Here is a 24,549-nt window from a genome sequence, read left to right on the forward strand (position 1 = left end):
AACTCTTTACTAGTGCTGCAGAAATGTGTTTTAAAGCAGTATCCAGATCCATAGGATGTCGTGATCACAATATAGTAGCCATATCCAGGAAAACCAAAGTTTCAAAGACTGGGCCTAATATAGTGTATAAGAGGTCATATACAATAAGTTTGAGGCAAAAAGTATGGCATATAAGTCTGGCAGCCCAACCGGTGGCAAATGTACTGCAAATTGAGAAATCAAGTGACTAAACTAAATAAAAAGAAACTATACTATGAAACAAAAATCAATGATATAAAGAATGATAATAAAAAGCTTTGGAGCACCTTAAATTATATTTTGGGGAAAAAGGCAAACTCGGCTCCATCATCCATTGAATCAGATATTCATCACAAAACCTACTGATATTGCCAACTTCTGTAATGATTTTTTTTATTGGCAAGATTAGCAAATTTAGGTATGACATGCAAACAACAAATGCTGACACTACACATCCAAGATTATCTGACCAAATTATGTGGAAAAGGTGAAAAGAATTGTCTATCAAGAATGACAAGCCACCGGGGTCTGACAACCCAGATGGAAAATTACTGAGGATAATAGTGGATGATATTGCCACTCCTATTTGCCACATCTTCAATTTAAGCCTACAGGACCCACAACCCTGGCGTTGCAAACACCATGCTCTACCAACTGAGCCACACGGGACCATACAGGTGTGACAAGCTTGTAGCGTCATACCAAAGAAAACTCGAGGCTGTAATCGCTGACAAAGATGCTTCAACAAAGTACTGAGTAAATGGTCTGAATACTTATGTAAATATTATATTTAATTACATTTTTTATAAATTATAAAAATCTGTCATTATGGGTGTCAAATAATTTTTTTCCTTTGCTGGGCAGACGGGCTTGGGACATTTTTGGTAAAATTAGGGTATGCCCACTTCACCATTACATCCCTGGTTGTTGCTGTGTGATATTTACAGATCAGTCACCGGCTTGCTCCACGATTTGTAAAAAAATAAAAATAACAACAAAAAGTTAGAGTGAAGCAACAATTACCTTTTTATTTCAGTAACAAAACAAAAGCTAAAATGTGTCTTTAACAGTGTCACAACAATGTACCATATGAAATCTGGAGCTCCATTTATGAAAGACTGTACAGAGAACACAGGACATTTTGCAGAAAAAGTCATGCTGCTTACCGTCATTAATGCTTCAATACATTTGTGTATTCACATTTCCTTAGAAGGGGGCAATACTGTGGTAGAGCGGACATGTTTCACGATAGGAAATTGATTTTTACAGTCTTCTCTCTGTTGGTTTTGGGACACTAAGGACTGGTTTCCCGGACACAGATTAAGCATAGTTCAACTCCTTAAAAAAATTATTTTTTTAAAAAACACTCTCACTGAGCATGCTTCTTAGTCCAGGACTATTAATCTGTGACCAGTAAAGTGACCCTAGGCCAAGAAACACAAGCTTGGCAACTGGCACCTCTGACTTCTACCTTTAAATAATCAGTTACAAGAAGTGACTGTAAGTTTGATATTGGAACCTGTGGAGATCATCAATCTATTGTTGTCATCTTGAAAAAGGAAGCTGTAAATGAGGTGAATTGGGTTAACTCACTCCTCATGTTGATATACAACCCACCTCCCCTCCGACCCACAACATGGAATTAGTAACTTATTCAGTTACACTACTGATTAGGCCAGTTTGCTGACGATGGCCTGGTTGAGAGTATTCAGCTGATTAGTCCATTTATCTAAAGCCATGTATCGGGCTCCGTTCCTCTTCTGGTGATCCAGCTCCAACAGTTGGTTGACTTGGTCGATACGGCCGTTGATCGTGCTGACAGGTATCAGAAGAAATAGAAGGTCAATTATGGTAAATTTGTAAAAAAAAAAAAAAAAAAGAAATGTTTCCAAAAAAAACTCACGGTGCATTAAAAGTTCTACAATAATCATGTATCACCAGGCAATTTACCCGTCTAGAATGCATTGAACTAGCAGGCTTTCCACGTCGCAAACGTCAATGTTCAATTCCTGAAGGAGACAAAAAAAAGTTTATTATAAACTTCAAATTTAGAGAAAATATTTTTTTTTAAATGCCCCCCCCCCCAAAAAGAAAAAATCTAATACTAGAGACAGATCTTTGTCGTGATCTTACCTTGGAAATAAAAGGTATATGTATTCTAGTGTAAGGCTTGATTAATTTGATAAGCACTTGTGTCCTTATATTCCGTAATAACTCTGAAAGGGGAAGAAGAAAAAAATCTATTATTAAATTGAAGGAACTTTAATTTAATTAAGTGTTAACTCAAGTGTTAACTTTCATGTTAACACTTGACCTGCCTCCAGGTATACTGATTTCTACACCTGTTAAAAGCGCATCACTACTTACGAATGAAGTAACAATTAACGATAATACATCAAGCTGAAAGTGATGTCTAGACCATACCTTCTATATGTTCCCTTATGAACGGATCATCCATTATGTTACTGTGATTGGTTTTCAGGATCTTCTCAAACTCTGTGATGTCATTGTTCTGGTAGGAACTGAGGGGGGGGTATATAACATTGGTTTGCATTCAATAATCAAACCGTGTTGTTGACAAACAGCCAAAGCAAAAACACTTCCAAATGAAAGGTTAGATTGTAATAGTGAATGACATGTAGTCTTACCTGACCAAGTTAGTCATTGCAAGGATGTCTGGATCGTTTTTATAGGGTTTAGCCTGAGAGGAACAAATGTCAGCATTAGTAAAGGTACTCCAACACGACGCAAACTGTACCAATATACCATGTTCACTTAAAACAGGAACCTGCTGGAGTCATTTACTTTATTAGCAGGTTATTATATCGTGATAGGCTCCTTTATACAATACGTTTAGGACATCTTTACAAAAACAAACTCTAAAAACGTCCGTACTATAGAGATGAATCAATAAAGCCACATTTCTCAGACCCATCTTCTTTGAAAAGGTTTTATTCCAGGACTAGTTTTTTTTAAATCGAGGTCTAGGGAACCATCCCTAATCACTAATGAGACCTTTCATACCTCCTGGGAGTCGAAGGGGTTGATTCCAGACTTCATCAGCATGTTGGCCAGCACCAGGTACTTTAGACAGGTGGTCCGTCGAGGACTTCCTGATTCATCGTAGTTCTTAAACGCCTCGAAGAAGTCTGTGTGAGCCTTCTCAAACTCCCCTTCTCTCAAATGCATTTTACCGCCACACTCTGGAGAAAACAAAAACAAGAGACCAGACAACAAGGTCCTGACAAAGGATCCTCTCTACTTTCCTCCTACTTAAAATTCATTGGAGGACTAGGTCAGAGAGGAGGGACCTTGGATCTTCTCCTCCAATGCATTTTGAGAAAGAGGCGAGGAGAGAGGATGCAAGAATAAAAAGTGAAAACCCTTGAGAAAGAGCCCTTGAATGTGTCTGGGTTATATAGTTAAGGTGTAGGTAGAGACGTGGTTATATAGTTAAGGTAGAGACGTGGTTATATAGTTAAGGTAGAGATGTGGTTATATAGTTAAGGTGTAGGTAGAGACGTGGTTATATAGTTAAGGTAGAGACGTGGTTATATAGTTAAGGTAGAGACGTGGTTATATAGTTAAGGTAGAGACGTGGTTATATAGTTAAGGTAGAGACGTGGTTATATAGTTAAGGTAGAGACGTGGTTATATAGTTAAGGTAGAGATGTGGTTATATAGTTAAGGTGTAGGTAGAGACGTGGTTATATAGTTAAGGTAGAGACGTGGTTATATAGTTAAGGTAGAGACGTGGTTATATAGTTAAGGTAGAGACGTGGTTATATAGTTAAGGTAGAGACGTGGTTATATAGTTAAGGTAGAGACGTGGTTATATAGTTAAGGTAGAGACGTGGTTATATAGTTAAGGTAGAGACGTGGTTATATAGTTAAGGTAGAGACGTGGTTATATAGTTAAGGTAGAGACGTGGTTATATAGTTAAGGTAGAGACGTGGTTATATAGTTAAGGTAGAGACGTGGTTATATAGTTAAGGTAGAGACGTGGTTATATAGTTAAGGTAGAGACGTGGTTATATAGTTAAGGTAGAGACGTGGTTATATAGTTAAGGTAGAGACGTGGTTATATAGTTAAGGGTAGGAGAGCGTGGTTATGATAGTTAAGGGTAGGAGAGCGTGGTTATATAGTTAAGGTGTAGGTAGAGACGTGGTTATATAGTTAAGGTAGAGACGTGGTTATATAGTTAAGGTAGAGACGTGGTTATATAGTTAAGGTAGAGACGTGGTTATATAGTTAAGGTAGAGACGTGGTTATATAGTTAAGGTAGAGACGTGGTTATATAGTTAAGGTGTAGGTAGAGACGTGGTTATATAGTTAAGGTAGAGACGTGGTTATATAGTTAAGGTAGAGACGTGGTTATATAGTTAAGGTAGAGACGTGGTTATATAGTTAAGGTAGAGACGTGGTTATATAGTTAAGGTGTAGGTAGAGACGTGGTTATATAGTTAAGGTAGAGACGTGGTTATATAGTTAAGGTAGAGACGTGGTTATATAGTTAAGGTAGAGACGTGGTTATATAGTTAGGGAGGTAGAGACGTGGTTATATAGTTAAGGTAGAGACGTGGTTATATAGTTAAGGTAGAGACGTGGTTATATAGTTAAGGTGTAGGTAGAGACGTGGTTATATAGTTAAGGTAGAGACGTGGTTATATAGTTAAGGTAGAGACGTGGTTATATAGTTAAGGTAGAGACGTGGTTATATAGTTAAGGTAGAGACGTGGTTATATAGTTAAGGTAGAGACGTGGTTATATAGTTAAGGTGTAGGTAGAGACGTGGTTATATAGTTAAGGTGTAGGTAGAGACGTGGTTATATAGTTAAGGTGTAGGTAGAGACGTGGTTATATAGTTAAGGTAGAGACGTGGTTATATAGTTAAGGTAGAGACGTGGTTATATAGTTAAGGTAGAGACGTGGTTATATAGTTAGGGAGGTAGAGACGTGGTTATATAGTTAAGGTAGAGACGTGGTTATATAGTTAAGGTAGAGACGTGGTTATATAGTTAAGGTAGAGACGTGGTTATATAGTTAAGGTGTAGGTAGAGACGTGGTTATATAGTTAAGGTAGAGACGTGGTTATATAGTTAAGGTAGAGACGTGGTTATATAGTTAAGGGTAGGAGAGCGTGGTTATGTAGTTAAGGTAGAGACGTGGTTATATAGTTAAGGTAGAGACGTGGTTATATAGTTAAGGTAGAGACGTGGTTATATAGTTAAGGTAGAGACGTGGTTATATAGTTAAGGTGTAGGTAGAGACGTGGTTATATAGTTAAGGTGTAGGTAGAGACGTGGTTATATAGTTAAGGTAGAGACGTGGTTATATAGTTAAGGTAGAGATGTGGTTATATAGTTAAGGTGTAGGTAGAGACGTGGTTATATAGTTAAGGTAGAGACGTGGTTATATAGTTAGGTGTAGGTAGAGACGTGGTTATATAGTTAAGGTAGAGACGTGGTTATATAGTTAAGGTAGAGACGTGGTTATATAGTTAAGGTAGAGACGTGGTTATATAGTTAAGGTAGAGACGTGGTTATATAGTTAAGGTAGAGACGTGGTTATATAGTTAAGGTAGAGACGTGGTTATATAGTTAAGGTAGAGACGTGGTTATATAGTTAAGGTAGAGACGTGGTTATATAGTTAAGGTAGAGACGTGGTTATATAGTTAAGGTAGAGACGTGGTTATATAGTTAAGGTAGAGACGTGGTTATATAGTTAAGGTAGAGACGTGGTTATATAGTTAAGGTAGAGACGTGGTTATATAGTTAAGGTAGAGACGTGGTTATATAGTTAAGGTAGAGACGTGGTTATATAGTTAAGGTAGAGACGTGGTTATATAGTTAAGGTAGAGACGTGGTTATATAGTTAAGGTAGAGACGTGGTTATATAGTTAAGGTAGAGACGTGGTTATAGAGTTAAGGTAGAGACGTGGTTATAGAGTTAAGGTAGAGACGTGGTTATATAGTTAAGGTAGAGACGTGGTTATATAGTTAAGGTAGAGACGTGGTTATATAGTTAAGGTAGAGACGTGGTTATATAGTTAAGGTGTAGGTAGAGACGTGGTTATATAGTTAAGGTAGAGACGTGGTTATATAGTTAAGGTAGAGACGTGGTTATAGAGTTAAGGTAGAGACGTGGTTATAGAGTTAAGGTAGAGACGTGGTTATATAGTTAAGGTAGAGACGTGGTTATATAGTTAAGGTAGAGACGTGGTTATATAGTTAAGGTGTAGGTAGAGATCTGTCTACCTCTGATGACTCCCATGATGAGAGGGTGAGGGATGGCAGACTTGATGTGTAGAGACTGTTCATACAGGGCCTTCAGCTTCTTGTTGTTCTTCTGGGCCGTATACATCTGGATCTCCAGAGCATAGATTTCTAAGAGCTGGGTGCCTTTCTTTAGGTCATCCTCACCGTCATCCGTCTATACACCAAGACAAAGCATGGGACAAATACTAATCATCCGTCTATACACCAAGACAGAAAATGGAACAAATACTAATCATCCGTCTATACACCAAGACAGAAAATGGAACAAATACTTGAGAGACAATTTCACACAGACACTTGAGGACAAACAGGGCATTCTAGATTTCCACAATGATTCCACAATCATACTAGCCCAGCCCCAGATCTGTTTGTGTTCTCTTGCCTCCTGTGGTCACGACAACAGCCATAGGAGGTGTCCAAACGGTACAAATAGATCTCGGACCAGGCTACAATCATACAATATGATTCCAATGACCTATTGGTCACTAAGAACACACAAGAATGTTTTTTTCATTATGATGTTATAATGCTGAATTAGATTTGGTGGTAAAACCTCTGTAAAGACCTCTGTGAAAACCTCTGATTGCATTGATGAGGAGTGTTTCTTCACCTGACAGGACTGGTGCAGCTGTCTCAAGATCTTCTGAAGCTTACCATACTCTTCTCTCTCCAGGTACAACTTCCCAAGCTAAACAACAGACAGGACAAACCCAGGAGGAAACCAGATCAAGCTAAAGCATAGGACAAGGAGGAGTGAGGAATGAAACTAAATTACACAAGTATCAACCTCAGAGTCTCTATAAAAATTGTATGCCACATAAGTTTTTGGATTGCATAAAAAAAATTAAAAAAAGTATGATATTGTGGATGGAATCAATGACATTATATGAAAGGTTTTAAAAATCAAGCATACTTTGGTGTTGGTTTTAAACCAAAGCCTGTCGTTTTTGGCATCCTTTAATGCATCCAACGTTGTTTCATAAAACTCTTGCAGCAGGTCCATCTGTGAATAAATAAAGAAGTCAAGTAGGCCCCTCCGTACAATGTTTACATTCAGGAGATTCTCAATTTTGCATGCATACTCGTCCAGGACTAGCTTTAAATCAGGGTATTGAGAAACAACCCTAAGAGTTGAGACACTTTTCCAGAATTCAATACAGCTCAGATTGGTGCACAGAATCAAGCATAATTGTTTGCTCTTAAAATGTCACAAACATTACCTGCTTTGACGTCGAGATGTAATCAAGGATGGAATTGATGGATTTCTCAGAGTAGTTTCTTGTAACTGCACTCCGGATGTATGTCAACAGCTGCTTGTACCTGTTCATCATTTCAGGGAAATTTGTCTGGAGGGGAAAAAGACAAAAAAATATGTCATTCAAATGCTAATTTAGGCGGTACGGGATGGTAGCAGCTCTTCACAAAACATGAACAAATTTGATCAAATATTTAGCACAATGAAGAATATATTTTCTAAATATTTTATATATATATATGCTACAGCATATTTACTGTCATGTCTGCTGCTTACCAGTTTGAAGTTAATCTTAATCATCTGTTTCAAGGCTTTGAAACCCCATTCTCCTTTCTCACCCTCCAGCTCTAAGACCTGGGGTAAGAAAGATGTGTTTAATCAAGTGATAGGCACAGGTGGCTGCTGGCACCTTAAATTGGAGAGGACGGGCTCATAGTAACGGCCAGAATGGTATCATTACAAATACATGGTTTGATACTACTCCATTCCAGCCATTATTATTTTTCACTTACATTTTAGTCATTTAGCAGACGCTCTTATCCAGAGCGACTTACAGTAGTGAATGCATAGAATGCATTTTTTTCAGTTTTGTTTTTTTGTACTGGCCCCCTGTGGGAATCGAACCCACAACCCTGGTGTTGCACACACCATGCTGGCGTTGCAAACACCATGCTCTACCAACTGAGCCACAGGGAAGACCATTATGAGCCGTCCTCCCCTCACCAGCCTGCTGTGATGTGTGTGTGTGTGTGTGTGTGTGTGTGTGTGTGTGTGTGTGTGTGGTGTGTGTGTGTGTGTGTGTGTGTGTGTGTGTGTGTGTGTGTGTGAGATAACCAACCTTCTGGAAGCTGCTGAGAGCTGCTTTGGGGTCATCCTCTTTTAGGGCCTTTGAATTGTAGTACTGATTCTCCAAATCAACATTGGGCTCAGAGTTGCTGTCCTCTGAGTATTCCTGAAATCATACAATTCATCATCACTGCAGTTTACAAGATCAACACCCACTATTGATATTCAGCTAGCTAGCTCATGATATGTGTTGTTTTGGTGATTTGTGAAGCAAACAGCTGGATCATTTAACGGTGCAAAAGGTTTAGCAAAGATTAGTTGAAACTTGCAATAGTAACTGAACAAATCATTACAGACATAGCTGGCTAACTAGCTAACAGTTAGCTGTCAATGATGGGAGAATCATCAACAGCTAGTTCAGCTGCTAGCTAGCTAGCTACTAAGTGGAGTGCAACATGGAATGTTTACGCTGATTAGCTAGCTAGCTCAATACGTTGTATATGGTAATCAGCTACAATATCCATATATATTTACTTCTGAGGAGTTTACCAGATCATAATCCTCTTCATCATCGCACATGAAGTCATCTTCCATATCAGACATCTTTACTACGAAGCTAGCTAGATCGATAGCAACCTTGCTAGTGGCAGCAGACAGTCGCAGAAAAGATTACCAGCTTTCTACGTCAGCCGCCATCAATAATGCGCAGCGTGAACGCGCAGCGTGAACGCGAGAGTGAATCGTGATTCCGCTGAACTAGCCCTTTCCCACTCTTCCGTATTGTTACGTTTCTTCGTTACAATGAATTGTGTTTACAGCTGGTCTAGGAACAGTTACTCAGTTTAACAGAAAGCGTTTGAGGTAGCGGTTTTGGCGGGAAGAGCTGGTCGTCGATCAGCTTTTTAATAATATCCGGGACTCTCCGTGTGACAGTCAGCTGATATATTAGGTGTGTTTCTATATGTTTTCTCAGTACAGTACTCCAGATAGATCTAGTTGCAATTAGATTTGGTGATTTAACAATAGTCTAAAAACAACCGGTAAGAACTAGTATTTGGTTTGAAAAAAAAAAAAATGGCAGCACACCCGCCAAAGACAAAGATTCTGATAAGTGAAAATAAAAGGTGAGTTATCTTGATAATTTTCGAAATAGTACTGGTAATTACAGTTGCTAAAACTATCCATGCATGTATTAAACATTTTATAGTAGGCTACAGTAAAGTAAGACAGTTTATTTTTACTCCTCAAATCACTCCTTGAATTGGGCAGTGATTTGCATTTTTCCCCGATGTATTGTATTCCTAGGTTGCAAAACCTGAAAGAGGCCTTCGAGAAGAAGTATGGAGAAGCTCCGCTTTTTTATGCACAAGCTCCTGGAAGAGTCAATCTAATAGGTATGTAAACAAATTTCATATCTATATAGCTATGCTATTATAACGCAGAAATCCATAAATACAGTATAAAGACAAGTGATGTACAGGGGAAAAAATTAGATCAATGTGATCCTTCATAAGGGCAAGCTCTAAATCCTAACCGTAACTCAAACATTGTCTCTCTTAATTCATTACTGTTAGGAGAACACATTGACTACTGTGGTTATGCTGTGCTCCCAATGGCTATTGAGCAGAGTATTCTGGCTGCTGTCACTGTCAATGATTCCAAGAAAATCCACTTGGCCAACACAGATCCTAAATACAAGTAAGATCTGCCGAAGAATCTCCACACCAAGCGTTTTATGCACATGCAATTCACCTATAATCTTCATATGTAAGGATCTCCCCGAATCTGTCTTGATTTGCTGCCCATCTAGACGAATTGACGACTGTATTGGATTAACTATCAAATGTTATTTCATTAGAGACGACTCTCTCAAAATCATAAAATGGTGTGTGTTTTTATTTTACAGGGACTTCACAGTCTCTTCAGAAGACATTGAGATAGACAAGGACAATCCTCAGTGGTACTATTACTTTCTTTGTGGGGTGAAAGGGATTCAGGTGAGTCATGTAGACTCTGGTTATTACTTTGATATGCTGTATATGTTTTTCTTCCTGTTCTATTCTACTGTTCTTCTTCCTGTTGTTCTATTCTACTGTTCTTCTTCCTGTTGTTCTATTCTACTGTTCTTCTTCCTGTTGTTCTATTCTACTGTTCTTCTTCTTCTTCCTGTTGTTCTATTCTACTGTTCTTCTTCTTGTTGTTCTATTCTACTGTTCTTCTTCTTCCTGTTCTATTCTACTGTTCTTCTTCTTGTTGTTGTTCTATTCTACTGTTCTTCTTCTTCCTGTTGTTCTATTCTACTGTTCTTCTTCTTCCTGTTGTTCTATTCTACTGTTCTTCTTCTTCCTGTTGTTCTATTCTGTTGTTCTATTCTACTGTTCTTCTTCTTCCTGTTGTTCTATTCTACTGTTCTTCTTCTTCCTGTTGTTCTATTCTACTGTTCTTCTTCTTCCTGTTGTTCTATTCTACTGTTCTTCTTCTTCCTGTTGTTCTATTCTACTGTTCTTCTTCTTCCTGTTGTTCTATTCTACTGTTCTTCTTCTTCCTGTGGTTCTATTCTACTGTTCTTCTTCTTCCTGTGGTTCTATTCTACTGTTCTTCTTCTTCCTGTTGTTCTATTCTACTGTTCTTCTTCTTCCTGTTGTTCTATTCTACTGTTCTTCTTCTTCCTGTTGTTCTATTCTACTGTTCTTCTTCTTCCTGTTGTTCTATTCTACTGTTCTTCTTCTTCCTGTTGTTCTATTCTACTGTTCTTCTTCTTCCTGTTGTTCTATTCTACTGTTCTTCTTCTTCCTGTGGTTCTATTCTACTGTTCTTCTTCTTCCTGTGGTTCTATTCTACTGTTCTTCTTCTTCCTGTTGTTCTATTCTACTGTTCTTCTTCCTGTTGTTCTATTCTACTGTTCTTCTTCTTCCTGTTGTTCTATTCTACTGTTCTTCATGTTGTTCTATTCTACTGTTCTTCTTCTTCCTGTTGTTCTATTCTACTGTTCTTCTTCTTCCTGTTGTTCTATTCTACTGTTCTTCTTCTTCCTGTTGTTCTATTCTACTGTTCTTCTTCCTTTTGTTCTATTCTGCTGTTCTTCTTCTTCCTGTTGTTCTATTCTACTGTTCTTCTTCTTCTTCCTGTTGTTCTATTCTACTGTTCTTCTTCCTGTTGTTCTATTCTACTGTTCTTCTTCTTCCTGTTGTTCTATTCTACTGTTCTTCTTCATCTTTGTCATATCAACTTTGTCTGTCCTATCTATCTATCATGTTGCTACAGTATTAACCATATCAAACATAAACATGAGGTATTGTTCAACATGGTGTTATATCATTATCATCGTCATCATCGTCCTCACCAGGAGCACCTAGGGAAGGTTCCTCTGTCTGGGATGAAGTGTGTTGTGGATGGGACCATCCCGGCTAGCTCAGGCCTGTCCAGCTCCAGTGCCCTTGTCTGCTGTGCTGCGCTCCTCACTATGGAGGCTAACCACAAGTCCCTCAACAAGGTAGGACAGTACATGCATGTATTCAGTGAATGTCTTGGGTAACCTACTGTAGTTTCTTAAAAACAACACTCTGAAATCTTACACAAGATTCAGATAATGAATTGCTGATACATGATCAATGTAAAATGTATTTCAATTATTTTTTTAGGAGTTGTATTTCTGTCAACACTTTGATGCACCATCCTCCTGAGCTAGAAGTGTGTTAATGTGGTCCCATGTGGCTCAGTTGGTAGTGCATGGTGTTTGCAATCCAGGGTTGTGGGTTTGATTCCCACGGGGGACCAGTACGAGAAAAAAAAAGATTTAAAAAAATGTATGAAATGTATGCATTCACTACTGTAAGTCGCTCTGGATAAGAGCGTCTGCTAAATGACGTAAATGTAAATGAATATTGCTGTGAAGTGTGGTAAGCAGAACAGTAGACATAGACTGTTCCCTTTCTGTCCTCCAGGTGGCGCTGGCGGAGATTTCAGCCAAGTGTGAGCGCTACATTGGTACTGAGGGAGGGGGCATGGACCAGTCCATCTCATTCCTAGCAGAGGAAGGAACTGTAGGCAAACACATATACACACACGCATACATATACACACACATACATACACACACTGGCAGAGGAAGGAAAGGTAATCAAATACACACATATACACACACACACATTCTGTATACCAGGGAGTTTTATATGGTGTTTATTAGTGTGTGATGCTGCTGCTGTGTTTTAATAAGTTAAACAATAGTTTAACGCTAGTTTAATGAACTTCTGTACAGTTACGGTCATATTCTGTAGTTGGTTAGTGCTTGTTATTAGTCCTCGATCTGTTTGTCGTTGTCCCAGGCCAAGCTGATTGAGTTCCACCCTCTGCGGGCGTCTGATGTACGTCTCCCTGAGGGAGCACTGTTCGTTATCTCTAACTGCTGCGTTGAGATGAACAAGGCTGCTTCCTCTCACTTCAACATCCGGGTGGTCGAATGTCGGATAGCCACCAAGGTTCATTATTATTATTATTATTATAATTACAGCGGGTCCCAATTGATATTGGTGTTCTCAACATTGTAGAAATAAATAGAATATGACAAATGTCACTAGAGATGCCTGGTGGAGAACATTCAACACGTGTTAGAGATGTCTGGTGGAGAACATTCAACACGTGTTAGAGATGCCTGGTGGAGAACATTCAACACGTGTTAGAGATGCCTGGTGGAGAACATTCAACATGTGTTATGACTTAGCAAGCACTCAAAGGTTTTGTCCTGCTAGTACATCAAAACAAATTGTAATCAGCTGAAATGAGAAGGGATGTGATAAAACCTGGAGTGCGCATTTACCTCAACACAGTGATTTTTTTTATAAAAAAAATGTCTACCTTTATTTAACTAGGCAAGTCAGTTAAGAACAAATTCTTATTTTCAATGACAGCCTAGGAACAGTGGGTTAACTGCCTTGTTCAGGGGCAGAACGACAGATTTGTACCTCGTCAGCTCGGGGATTTGATCCAGCAACGTGCTAACACATAGGCTACCTGCCACCCCAGAATGAATTGAACTGTGTTCTTAACTCAACTCAGATTGTGGCTAGAGCGAGGGGACCTGAAGTGAGGCCGGCTGCTGAAGCTGTCTCCTGTATGCTTTAAATAACTCTATGGTCCCCCTCAGATGTTGGCGAAGGCTCGAGGGCTAGAGTGGGGCCGGCTGCTGAAGCTGTCCCAGGTGCAGACAGAGCTGGAGGCCTCTCTGGAGGAGATGCTGCGGCTGGTGGCTGAGGTGCTGCACCCTGAGCCCTACAGCAGAGAGGAGGTCTGCAAGGCCCTGGGAATAACCACAGAACAGCTCTGTACAGACCTCCTTAGCCCCAACACACAGCACGGTAAGACACTTGTATTCCTACCAGTTATTTTCCAATCGTTTCATTCTGAACAGAACCACAATTTTGTTTTGTTCCGTTCTACTGTTCTGACCAGCAATATAAAGTTCTGAACCGGTTTGAACCATAAAAAAAAGTAGCTGTTTATATCGTTCCTCTCTGTTCCTTTTTTAAAACCTGTGAAATCAACAGTTGTTTACACATTTATCTCATTAAATGACTTCACCAATCAGTGTGGACGGAGCCGACAAGCTAGTCGTTTACACCAATCAGTGTGGACGGAGCCGACAAGCTAGTCGTTTACACCAATCAGTGCGGACGGAGCCGACAAGCTAGTCGTTTACACCAATCAGTGCGGACGGAGCCGACAAGCTAGTTGTTTACACCAATCAGTGCGGACGGAGCAGACAAGCTAGTTGTTTACACCAATCAGTGCGGACGGAGCCGACAAGCTAGTTGTTTACACCAATCAGTGCGGACGGAGCCGACAAGCTAGTTGTTTACACCAATCAGTGCGGACGGAGCCGACAAGCTAGTTGTTTAAACCAATCAGTGTGGACGGAGCCGACAAGCTAGTTGTTTACACCAATCAGTGTGGACGGAGCCGACAAGCTAGTTGTTTAGATGCGTGATCGACAGACAAGTGTAGCCCTGATGACGCAAGATTTATACTTTTACATTTATTTTATTTCACCTTTATTTAACCAGGTAGGCTAGTTGAGAACAAGTTCTCATTTACAACTGCGACCTGGCCAAGATAAAGCAAAGCAGTGCGACAAAAAACAACAACACAGAGTTACACATGGAATAAACAAAACATACAGTCAATAACACAATAGAAAATCTATGTACAGTGTGTGCAAATGTAGAAGAGTAGGGAGGTAAGGCAATAAATAGGCCATAGAGACGAAATAATTACAATTTAGCGTTAATACTGGAGTGATAGATGTGCAGATGATGATGATTTGCAAGTAGAGATACTGGGGTGCAAAAGAGCAAGAGGATAAGTATTAATATGGGGATGAGGTAGTCGGGTGTGCTATTTACAGATGGGCTGTTTACAGGTACAGTGATCGTTAAGCTGCTCTGACAGCTGATGCGTAAAGTTAGAGAGGGAGATATACGACTCCAACTTCAGTGATTTTTTTGTTTGTTGTTGCAATTCTTCCCAATCATTGGCAGCAGATAACTGTAAGGAAAGGCGGACAAAGGAGGAATTGGCTTTGGGGGATGACCAGTGAAATATAACCTGCTGGAGTGCGTGCTACGGGTGGGTGTTACTATGGTGACCAGTGAGCGTTACTATGGTGACCAGTGAGCTGAGACTTAAATTTTGAGGGAGGGGAGAGAGGGCTGAGGAGGAGGCTTGGCTTGAAGCACTGGGCACCTTGTTATGACATCATTATCTGAATTAAATCCACAGAGTTAGACCTATGAGGAGTGGCTTCTGTGGAGGAACGTTGAATGTCCTTTGAGCAAACTATCTAACAGGCTTGTGTGTGTGTGCAGAGCGGCAGCAGAATTAAAAGCACGTTTTATCTTTTTGTAGTGAATAAATCCAACGTGAAACGTGACAACTAGGCCTATAGGATCCTTAACTACAATTGACAAATTGAATCCATTCTTCTCTAACTAATAAAAAATCTCTCTCCCACTCTTCAGAGGGGGGGAGGGGCTACAGTAGCCTGTTCTTCAGAGGGGGGGAGGGGCTACAGTAGCCTGTTCTTCAGAGGGGGGGAGGGGCTACAGTAGCCTGTTCTTCAGAGGGGGGGAGGGGCTACAGTAGCCTGTTCTTCAGAGGGGGGAAGGGGCTACAGTAGCCTGTTCTTCAGAGGGGGGGAGGGGCTACAGTAGCCTGTTCTTCAGAGGGGGGGAGGGGCTACAGTAGCCTGTTCTTCAGAGGGGGGGAGGGGCTACAGTAGCCTGTTCTTCAGAGGGGGGGAGGGGCTACAGTGGCCTGTGTTTCAGAGGGGGGGAGGGGCTACAGTAGCCTGTGCTTCAGAGGGGGGGAGGGGCTACAGTAGCCTGTGCTTCAGAGGGGGGGAGGGGCTACAGTGGCCTGTGTTTCAGAGGGGGGGAGGGGCTACAGTAGCCTGTGCTTCAGAGGGGGGGAGGAGCTACAGTAGCCTGTGCTTCAGAGGGGGGGAGGGGCTACAGTGGCCTGTGCTTCAGAGGGGGGAGGGGCTACAGTGGCCTGTGCTTCAGAGGGGGGAGGGGCTACAGTGGCCTGTGCTTCAGAGTGGGGAGGGGCTACAGGAGCCTGTGCTTCAGAGGGGGGGGGGGCTACAGTAGCCTGTGCTTCAGAGGGGGGGAGGGGCTACAGTAGCCTGTTCTTCAGAGGGGGGGAGGGGCTACAGTGGCCTGTGTTTCAGAGGGGGGAGGGGCTACAGTGGCCTGTGCTTCAGAGGGGGGAGGGGCTACAGTGGCCTGTGCTTCAGAGGGGGGAGGGGCTACAGTGGCCTGTGCTTCAGAGTGGGGAGGGGCTACAGGAGCCTGTCCTTCAGAGGGGGAGGGGCTACAGTAGCCTGTTCTTCAGAGGGGGGAGGGGCTACAGTAGCCTGTCCTTCAGAGGGGGGAGGGGCAGGTAGCCTAAACAAGCACAGACACAGGTAAAGAGTTTCAGCTGACATGCAGACACTGGAATAAGTTCCTGAGTGACAGGGTGAGGGCTTTGCATAGGCACTTCGTTGCGTTTTTTTTTTTTTTTGAACCAGAAGGAAATGTCTGGAACATAAAATAAACGGTTAACCAGTTCCCATGCATTTAAAATAACAGTTCTGTTCCGGAACAGTATAGATCACTTTCGTTCTCTGTTCCATTTCATTCCTTGAAAAATGTCATTATGTTCCGGTGTTCTGTTGGGTTCCTTGAACTGCTTCCAACCCTTGATCACTATATAACTAGTACATTATAACTGGTAGACTAGCAGGTCACCACTGTATAACTAGTACCTTATAACTGGTAGACTAGCAGATCACTACTGTATAACTAGTACATTATAACTGGTAGACTAGCAGATCACCACTGTATAACTAGTACCTTATAACTGGTAGACTAGCAGATCACTACTGTATAACTAGTACATTATAACTGGTAGACTAGCAGATCACCACTGTATAACTAGTACCTTATAACTGGTAGTCTAGCAGATCACTACTGTATAACTGGTAGTCTAGCAGGTCACTACTGTATAACTGGTAGATTATAACTGGTAGACTAGCAGGTCACTACTGTATAACTAGTACATTATAACTGGTAGACTAGCAGGTCACTACTGTATAACTAGTACATTATAACTGGTAGACTAGCAGGTCACTACTGTATAACTGGTAGTCTAGCAGGTCACTACTGTATAACTAGTACATTATAACTGGTAGACTAGCAGATCACTACTGTATAACTAGTACATTATAACTTGTAGACTAGCAGATCACTACTGTATAACTAGTACATTATAACTGGTAGACTAGCAGGTCACTACTGTATAACTAGTACATTATAACTGGTAGACTAGCAGGTCACTACTGTATAACTGGTAGACTAGCAGATCACTACTGTTTAACTAGTACATTATAACTGGTAGACTAGCAGGTCACTACTGTATAACTAGTACATTATAACTGGTAGACTAGCAGGTCACTACTGTATAACTGGTAGACTTGCAGATCACTACTGTTTAACTAGTACATTATAACTGGTAGACTAGCAGGTCACTACTGTATAACTGGTAGACTAGCAGATCACTACTGTATAACTGGTACATTATAACTGGTAGACTAGCAGGTCACTACTGTATAACTAGTACATTATAACTAGTAGACTAGCAGATCACTACTGTATAACTAGTACATTATAACTGGTAGACTAGCAGGTCACTACTGTATAACTAGTAGACTAGCAGATCACTACTGTTTAACTAGTACATTATAACTGGTAGACTAGCAGGTCACTACTGTATAACTAGTACATTATAACTGGTAGACTAGCAGGTCACTACTGTATAACTAGTAGACTAGCAGATCACTACTGTATAACTAGTACATTATAACTGGTAGACTAGCAGGTCACTACTGTATAACTGGTAGACTAGCAGATCACTACTGTATAACTAGTACATTATAACTGGTAGACTAGCAGGTCACTACTGTATAACTGGTAGACTAGCAGATCACTACTGTATAACTAGTACATTATAACTGGTAGACTAGCAGGTCACTACTGTATAACTGGTAGACTAGCAGGTCACTACTGTATAACTAGTACATTATAACTGGTAGACTAGCAGGTCACTACTGTATAACTAGTACATTATAACTGGTAGACTAGCAGGTCACTACTGTATAACTGGTAGACTAGCAGATCACTACTGTATAACTAGTACATTATAACTGGTAGACTAGCAGGTCACTACTGTATAACTAGTACATTATAACTGGTAGACTAGCAGGTCACTACTGTATAACTGGTAGACTAGCAGATCACTACTGTTTAACTAGTACATTATAACTGGTAGACTAGCAGGTCACTACTGTATAACTAGTACATTATAACTGGTAGACTAGCAGGTCACTACTGTATAACTAGTACATTATAACTAGTAGACTAGCAGATCACTACTGTATAACTAGTACATTATAACTGGTAGACTAGCAGGTCACTACTGTATAACTAGTACATTATAACTAGTAGACTAGCAGATCACTACTGTATAACTAGTACATTATAACTGGTAGACTAGCAGGTCACTACTGTATAACTAGTACATTATAACTAGTAGACTAGCAGAGAGGAGGTCCCCCTCCACCCTTTTGAAACAAACCAAACTGTGTATGCAGCCTCTGATATGTTATTTTCAAAAAAGTTCATTGTCCACATCTGCCTTTCCTGCTGTCCCTCCTTGAGACCTGTCTCCTCCATATATTTCCATACTGTCGAAAAACCTCTTAAAGGTAAAGAACAGGTTTGACCTGCTATAACTGTCCTCTCCTCCCAGTGACCCAGTTCAAGCTGTACCAGCGGGCCAGGCATGTGTACGGCGAGGCAGCGCGGGTACTGCGGTTCAAGAGCGTGTGTGATGAAGCTCCTTCCGCCCCGAACGGCGTGCAGCGTCTAGGAGACCTGATGAAGCAGAGCCATGCTAGCTGCAGAGACCTGTACGAGTGCAGCTGTCCGGAACTGGACCAGCTGGTGGAGACATGTCTGTACGTTCAGAATCAGCAGAATGCACTCCATTCTCTTAAGTGAACTATATTGTTGTATTATGTACTTAAATTTACAGGTTATTCTCACTGTACTCTCGTTAACCCAGAAATAAAATCTCGTCGTCATTCGGTGAGATACCATTTATATTTACGTAGTCTGTCCGTGAGAGATTAGTCTGATTGAGATAAAAATCAAATTTCAAACCTGTCCGTTAAAATGCTAGATTTCACTGGCTACCCTATAATTAGTTGTTAGCGGTGTGTTTGACAAATGGATGGTACAACTGTTGATGACATTGTTAATTGATAGATCCTGATATAAGGATTAGGTTCCTATAACAGTACTTTCTCTGTGTTATTTCCATGTTTCCTCTGGCTAAAGGCAGTCTGGTGCTGTGGGTTCCCGGCTGACCGGAGCAGGCTGGGGAGGCTGTGCTGTCTCCATGGTCCCCACTGACAAGGTGGAGTCTTTCCTAAAGAGCGTCAGAGAGTTGTACTACACGCCAGACCCACGCAGAGCCGAGCTAGAGAACCACAGTCTGTTTGTCACCAAGCCTGGTGGAGGGGCGGCCATCTTTCTTGAAGACTGAAATAAAATAAAAATGTTTCTCTTTACAATTTTGAGGTGAAATGTCTCCCTTCCGGGTTTCACCTTTTCAGTATTTTTATTATTATTATTATTTTTTTAAATACTGTTATTTTAGTCATGACTCTATGACTAATTCTCATGCCAAATTGACACGGTTGATGATTCTGGAATTTCAAGGGCAATGATAATCAAAGCTAGCCTGGTCCCAGATCTGTTGTCTCCTTCTATAGCCTGATCCCAGATCTGTTGTCTCCTTCTATAGCCTGATCCCAGATCTGTTGTCTCCTTCTATAGCCTGATCCCAGATCTGTTGTCTCCTTCTATAGCCTGATTCCAGATCTGTTGTCTCCTTCTATAGCCTGATCCCAGATCTGTTGTCTCCTTCTATAGCCTGATTCCAGATCTGTTTGTCCTCTTGCCAACTTCATTGCTTAATTTTCAAGCCAAACATGACAAAAAGTTGGCATGATCGCACAAAAAGACTGGCACTATTTTATAGGGGCAAAAATGATGACATTTCTAACTAGGACCTCAAGTTATAACTAATGATTCAAGATCAACTTCTTTACGAGAAAGGAGACTTTTCTTTATTCTGTGAGTGTAATGATTTCAGTTAGTAAGGGACTATAAAATACAATCATTTCCCACACAGCGCAGTACTACATTCCTTCCATTGCTGTGTGTGTGTGTTGTATGTTTCGAAGGAATTAAGGAGTAAAGGGATTTTGTTTACTTTTGTCTGGCTGTTCCATTATCTCCACAGAAACAGACAACAATATGAACAGCTGTATATTTGTATAAAAAAAAACACACAGTGTCGTTGAAAAACATTATTTCCAAGTTCAAGAAGCGGACATTAACAAATAAAATGACAGTGTTTCATTTTTGTCGGTAGAAAGAAATATAAAATAAAATGATACATCCAAGAAGAAATTAATTCTTAGCTTAAAAACAAAAAAATTAAATTTTTCTATATGTTAACAAATGTAAATGATTGTATTGAATTTCAGCATAAGCCTAAAAACATGTTTTCATGTCTGACAGGTTGACAGTGTATTAGAGTGTGTGTGTGATCCAATAGGGAAATTAGGCTGTAGAATGCTGATAGCCAGAGTCTTAGCATTGAGCCTCCCTACGGTATGGATTACCCTTCGTTACAGGAAGTTGACAGGAAAGCTCTCTCTTCATACCGTTTTAAAGTCTCAATCTGTGATTCACTTTTCAGCCGAACGGCAGCCCCACCACTGTTTTTGCCATAAAGCTGAGGGATGGGGCTAAAGAAATGAAACCAGTCCTAAATTCATAGATGGAGCTTTACGGTCTAACAGACCATCAGCATGATATTCTTTAAAAAGTAATTGGTACACAACGACCATTGAACAGCTGCCTGTAACTATTGCAGGTTGCACCTTTAAATGTAAATGAAGGATAAAGCCAACATATGACAAAGACCTTGACCAGTTGAGGCTGCTGAGTGGAGAACAGCTCATAATAATGGGCAGAATGAAGCAAATGGAATGGCATCAAACACCTGGAAACCATGTGTTTGATGTATTTGATACCATTCCACCTATTCCGTTCCAGCCATTATCACGAGCCCGTCCTCCCCAATGTCCTCCCCAATGTGACTATTGAACGGTTATGTCTATGTTCAGACGTGTGATAAATGCTTTATTCCTTAACAGAAGGAACTGTGAAAGGCACAATTATGCTCTCTCCATTAAAGGTAAAAACATGCATCTTGAACATTCTGAACATTCTTTCAGTCAGCATTCTAAACCTCAGGAACATTCTGAACATTCTTTCAGTCAGCATTCTAAACCTCAGGAACATTCTGAACATTCTTTCAGTCAGCATTCTAAACCTCAGGAACATTCTGAACATTCTTTCAGTCAGCATTCTAAACCTCAAGAACATTCTAAACCTCAGGAACATTCTGAACATTCTTTCAGTCAGCATTCTAAACCTCAAGAACATTCTTTCAGTCAGCATTCTAAACCTCAGGAACATTCTGAACATTCTTTCAGTCAGCATTCTAAACCTCAAGAATATTCTGAACATTCTTTCAGTCAGCATTCTAAACCTCAGGAACATTCTGAACATTCTTTCAGTCAGCATTCTAAACCTCAAGAACATTCTTTCAGTCAGCATTCTAAACCTCAGGAACATTCTGAACATTCTTTCAGTCAGCATTCTAAACCTCAGGAACATTCTGAACATTCTTTCAGTCAGCATTCTAAACCTCAGGAACATTCTGAACATTCTTTCAGTCAGGATTCTAAACCTCAGGAACATTCTGAACATTCTTTCAGTCAGCATTCTAAACCTCAGGAACATTCTGAACATTCTTTCAGTCAGCATTCTAAACCTCAAGAACATTCTGAACATTCTTTCAGTCAGCATTCTAAACCTCAAGAACATTCTGAACATTCTTTCAGTCAGCATTCTAAACCTCAAGAACATTCTGAACATTCTTTCAGTCAGCATTCTAAACCTCAGGAACATTCTGAACATTCTTTCAGTCAGCATTCTAAACCTCAGGAACATTCTGAACATTCTTTCAGTCAGCATTCTAAACCTCAGGAACATTCTGAACATTCTTTCAGTCAGCATTCTAAACCTCAGGAACATTCTGAACATTCTTTCAGTCAGCATTCTAAACCTCAGGAACATTCTGAACATTCTTTCAGTCAGCATTCTAAACCTCAGGAACATTCTGAACATTCTTTCAGTCAGCATTCTAAACCTCAGGAACATTCTGAACATTCTTTCAGTCAGCATTCTAAACCTCAGGAACATTCTGAACATTCTTTCAGTCAGCATTCTAAACCTCAGGAACATTCTGAACATTCTTTCAGTCAGCATTCTAAACCTCAGGAACATTCTTTCAGTCAGCATTCTAAACCTCAGGAACATTCTGAACATTCTTTCAGTCAGCATTCTAAACCTCAGGAACATTCTGAACATTCTTTCAGTCAGCATTCTAAACCTCAAGAACATTCTTTCAGTCAGCATTCTAATTATCACGATGACTTACTGTATGTGCAAAACCAGAAAAAAATAGAAAAATAACATTTTGCATATTCATGGTCATCGGCAAAATATGATTTGTAACACAGTGTTCTAACAATGATAGAGTTGTGCTTAATGTTTTCCTAAAGCAGCCTGGCATACATACCTGTATTATATCACTGTTTCAGGTGGCTATGATACCAAACTCATACCTGTCCAGCCCAGGCTGCTGAAAAATCAATCTACTCCTACATTTATTAAAAAGGAGCTCTCCACCAAAAATCTCAAAACTCCAATGCTTAGGGCCCTATTCAATCCGTATCGTGGAAATGAAGCGTTACAGTGTGATTTCAATTGAAAGGCAATGTTAGCGGAGACTGCATTCACAGTAAACACTGCAGATGACGGCTCAATAGTAAAAATCACCTTAGAATGTATATCTGTAAACGCTCCACTGATTCAGATGGACTACAGCCTTTAGTGATCTTTCTGAACATGAGTTGATCCCAGAAATGCAACTGATTGGATGTTCCTGTGCTGGTTCTTTTGGAGTCTGCTTGCTGGTGCGGTCATATCCTCTGATGATTGAGTTTGACTTACTCTCTGATGTGCTGCTTATCCAGTGCCCACAATATAGTCACTTACCAGACGCTTTTATCCAAAGTGACTCACAGAGCTGACAGTGACAAACAGGTAACTGCCAAAATAAAGGAAACACCAACATAAAGTGTATTAAGAGGGTCGTTGGGCCACCACGAGCCGTCAGAACAGTTTCAATGCACCTTGGCCGAGATTCTATAAATGCCTGAATCTCTATTGGAAGGATGTGACGCCCATTCTTCCACAATCATTTTCAATTTGGTGTTTTTTTTATATTTTTTATGGTGGTGTAAAATGCTATCTCAGGCGCCGCTCCAGAATCTCCCAAAAGTTGTTCAATTGGGTTGAGATCTGATGACTGAGACGGCCATGTCATATGGTTTAAACCGTTTTCATGCTCATCAAACCACACAGTGACCACTCGTTCCCTGTGGATAGGGGACATCCTGGAAGAGACCACTCCCATCAGGGTAGAAATGCTTCACCACAGGTTGATGACTCAGAATGGCTGTGTATTTATTGGAGTTTACCTCGCCCTCCAAGGGGGTTCAGTGGACATAAACCATGGCAGGAGAACGCACCGCGCACCGTAACAGAGCCGCCAGAACCCTCATTCACCCCCCTCCTCTCCCCTGTAACTGTTCCCCAGGTCGTCGCTGTAAATGAGAACGTGTTCTCAGTCAACTTACCTGGTAAAATAATGGTAAAATAAAAAAATCAAATTTACAACAAGTGTTTCCATTATTTTGGCAGTTACCTGTATATGTGGCCGATCGATCCAATGTGGGAAATCAAACACCCCCCCCCCGATGTTGACCGCACCATGCTCTAACTCTTACTCACTGAGCCAGGTGTAGATACACAGGATCGTCTTATACTCTAAACAGCTTGTTAGGAATCTAAAAACTAGGCGTAAGGGTCATGTCTGAACTGCCCCATTGGAAGCACCATTAGAGTCCATTACAGTCTGTTGAGTTCTAGTGTTGCCTTCCGGGGTTCCGGATGTTCCGTAGGCCTCAGCAGAGACGCAGGCTACCGGTATTTCCCCCTTCCTCTTCGACATGCCCTCTATCAAACTTCTGCTGTTGTGGACCCTACCAGGAGACGATGTGGACATGGATGGGGAATGGGCAGCGGTGCTGGCGGTGACCTTAATGTTGTTTTCAAAAATAAAGTAAAGTTACGCACTTTAAATTTTAGGCTTACACTCCTATATATATAGAACCTTAAAGGTTTCTTCTGCTGTCCCCCATGGGGGAAACCTTTTGAAGAACCCTTTTGGGTTCCACGTAGAACCCTTTTCACAGAGGGTTCTACGTGGAACTTAAAAAGTATTCTATCTGGAACCCAAAAGGGATCATCAAAGGGTTCTCCCATGGGGAACCTTTTTTAAAAAAAAAAATAGAATGGAGAGAGAAGAACTGATGTTTTGGCACTACACTACATACTTTTCATT

General features: G+C 40.6%; 3 protein-coding genes across 10 annotated transcripts in view; 1 reads left to right on the plus strand and 2 right to left on the minus strand.

Moving 5' to 3' along the window:
- Positions 1–1,020: 1,020 nt before the first annotated feature.
- On the minus strand, positions 1,021–9,058 carry cops2 (COP9 signalosome subunit 2). 6 transcript variants are annotated; one of them, XM_045688682.2, is made up of 13 exons: positions 8,890–9,058; positions 8,393–8,506; positions 7,831–7,908; positions 7,520–7,645; positions 7,213–7,302; positions 6,853–6,987; positions 6,279–6,453; positions 3,043–3,221; positions 2,667–2,719; positions 2,443–2,540; positions 2,152–2,234; positions 1,969–2,027; positions 1,021–1,833 (listed from the first exon to the last, which is right to left on the minus strand). In XM_045688682.2, exons 1-13 carry the CDS (start codon positions 8,941–8,943, stop codon positions 1,689–1,691), a joined length of 1,389 nt encoding a protein of 462 aa, XP_045544638.1. In that variant the 5' UTR covers positions 8,944–9,058; the 3' UTR covers positions 1,021–1,688. The 6 variants fall into 6 exon arrangements, with proteins under 6 accessions (XP_045544638.1, XP_045544636.1, XP_045544640.1 ...); XM_045688680.2 differs by having other exon boundaries at positions 8,875–9,057; XM_045688684.2 differs by having other exon boundaries at positions 6,910–6,987; positions 8,890–9,056.
- A 345-nt stretch (positions 9,059–9,403) lies between these two features.
- galk2 (galactokinase 2) lies at positions 9,404–20,128 on the plus strand. Its single transcript, NM_001140011.1, is given in 10 exon segments — positions 9,404–9,464; positions 9,646–9,734; positions 9,915–10,038; positions 10,247–10,337; positions 11,687–11,833; positions 12,285–12,383; positions 12,666–12,818; positions 13,484–13,694; positions 18,685–18,892; positions 19,275–20,128. Coding segments are annotated over 10 exon segments (1,380 nt in total). The 5' UTR covers positions 9,404–9,414; the 3' UTR covers positions 19,483–20,128.
- Positions 20,129–21,120: 992 nt separating this feature from the next.
- atp8b4 (ATPase phospholipid transporting 8B4) overlaps positions 21,121–24,549 on the minus strand; it is a 56,715-nt gene continuing 53,286 nt past the window's right edge. For all 3 annotated transcript variants that reach the window (XM_045688637.2, XM_045688633.2, XM_045688635.2), the window contains one exon: positions 21,121–24,243. In XM_045688637.2, coding sequence (XP_045544593.1) covers positions 24,013–24,243 — 231 coding nt within the window. In that variant the 3' untranslated portion in view covers positions 21,121–24,012. The remainder of the gene's footprint in view (positions 24,244–24,549) is intronic.

This window comes from Salmo salar, chromosome 10 (genome assembly GCF_965601325.2).
Source record: "Salmo salar chromosome 10, fSalSal1, whole genome shotgun sequence".
NCBI lineage: Eukaryota > Metazoa > Chordata > Actinopteri > Salmoniformes > Salmonidae > Salmo > Salmo salar.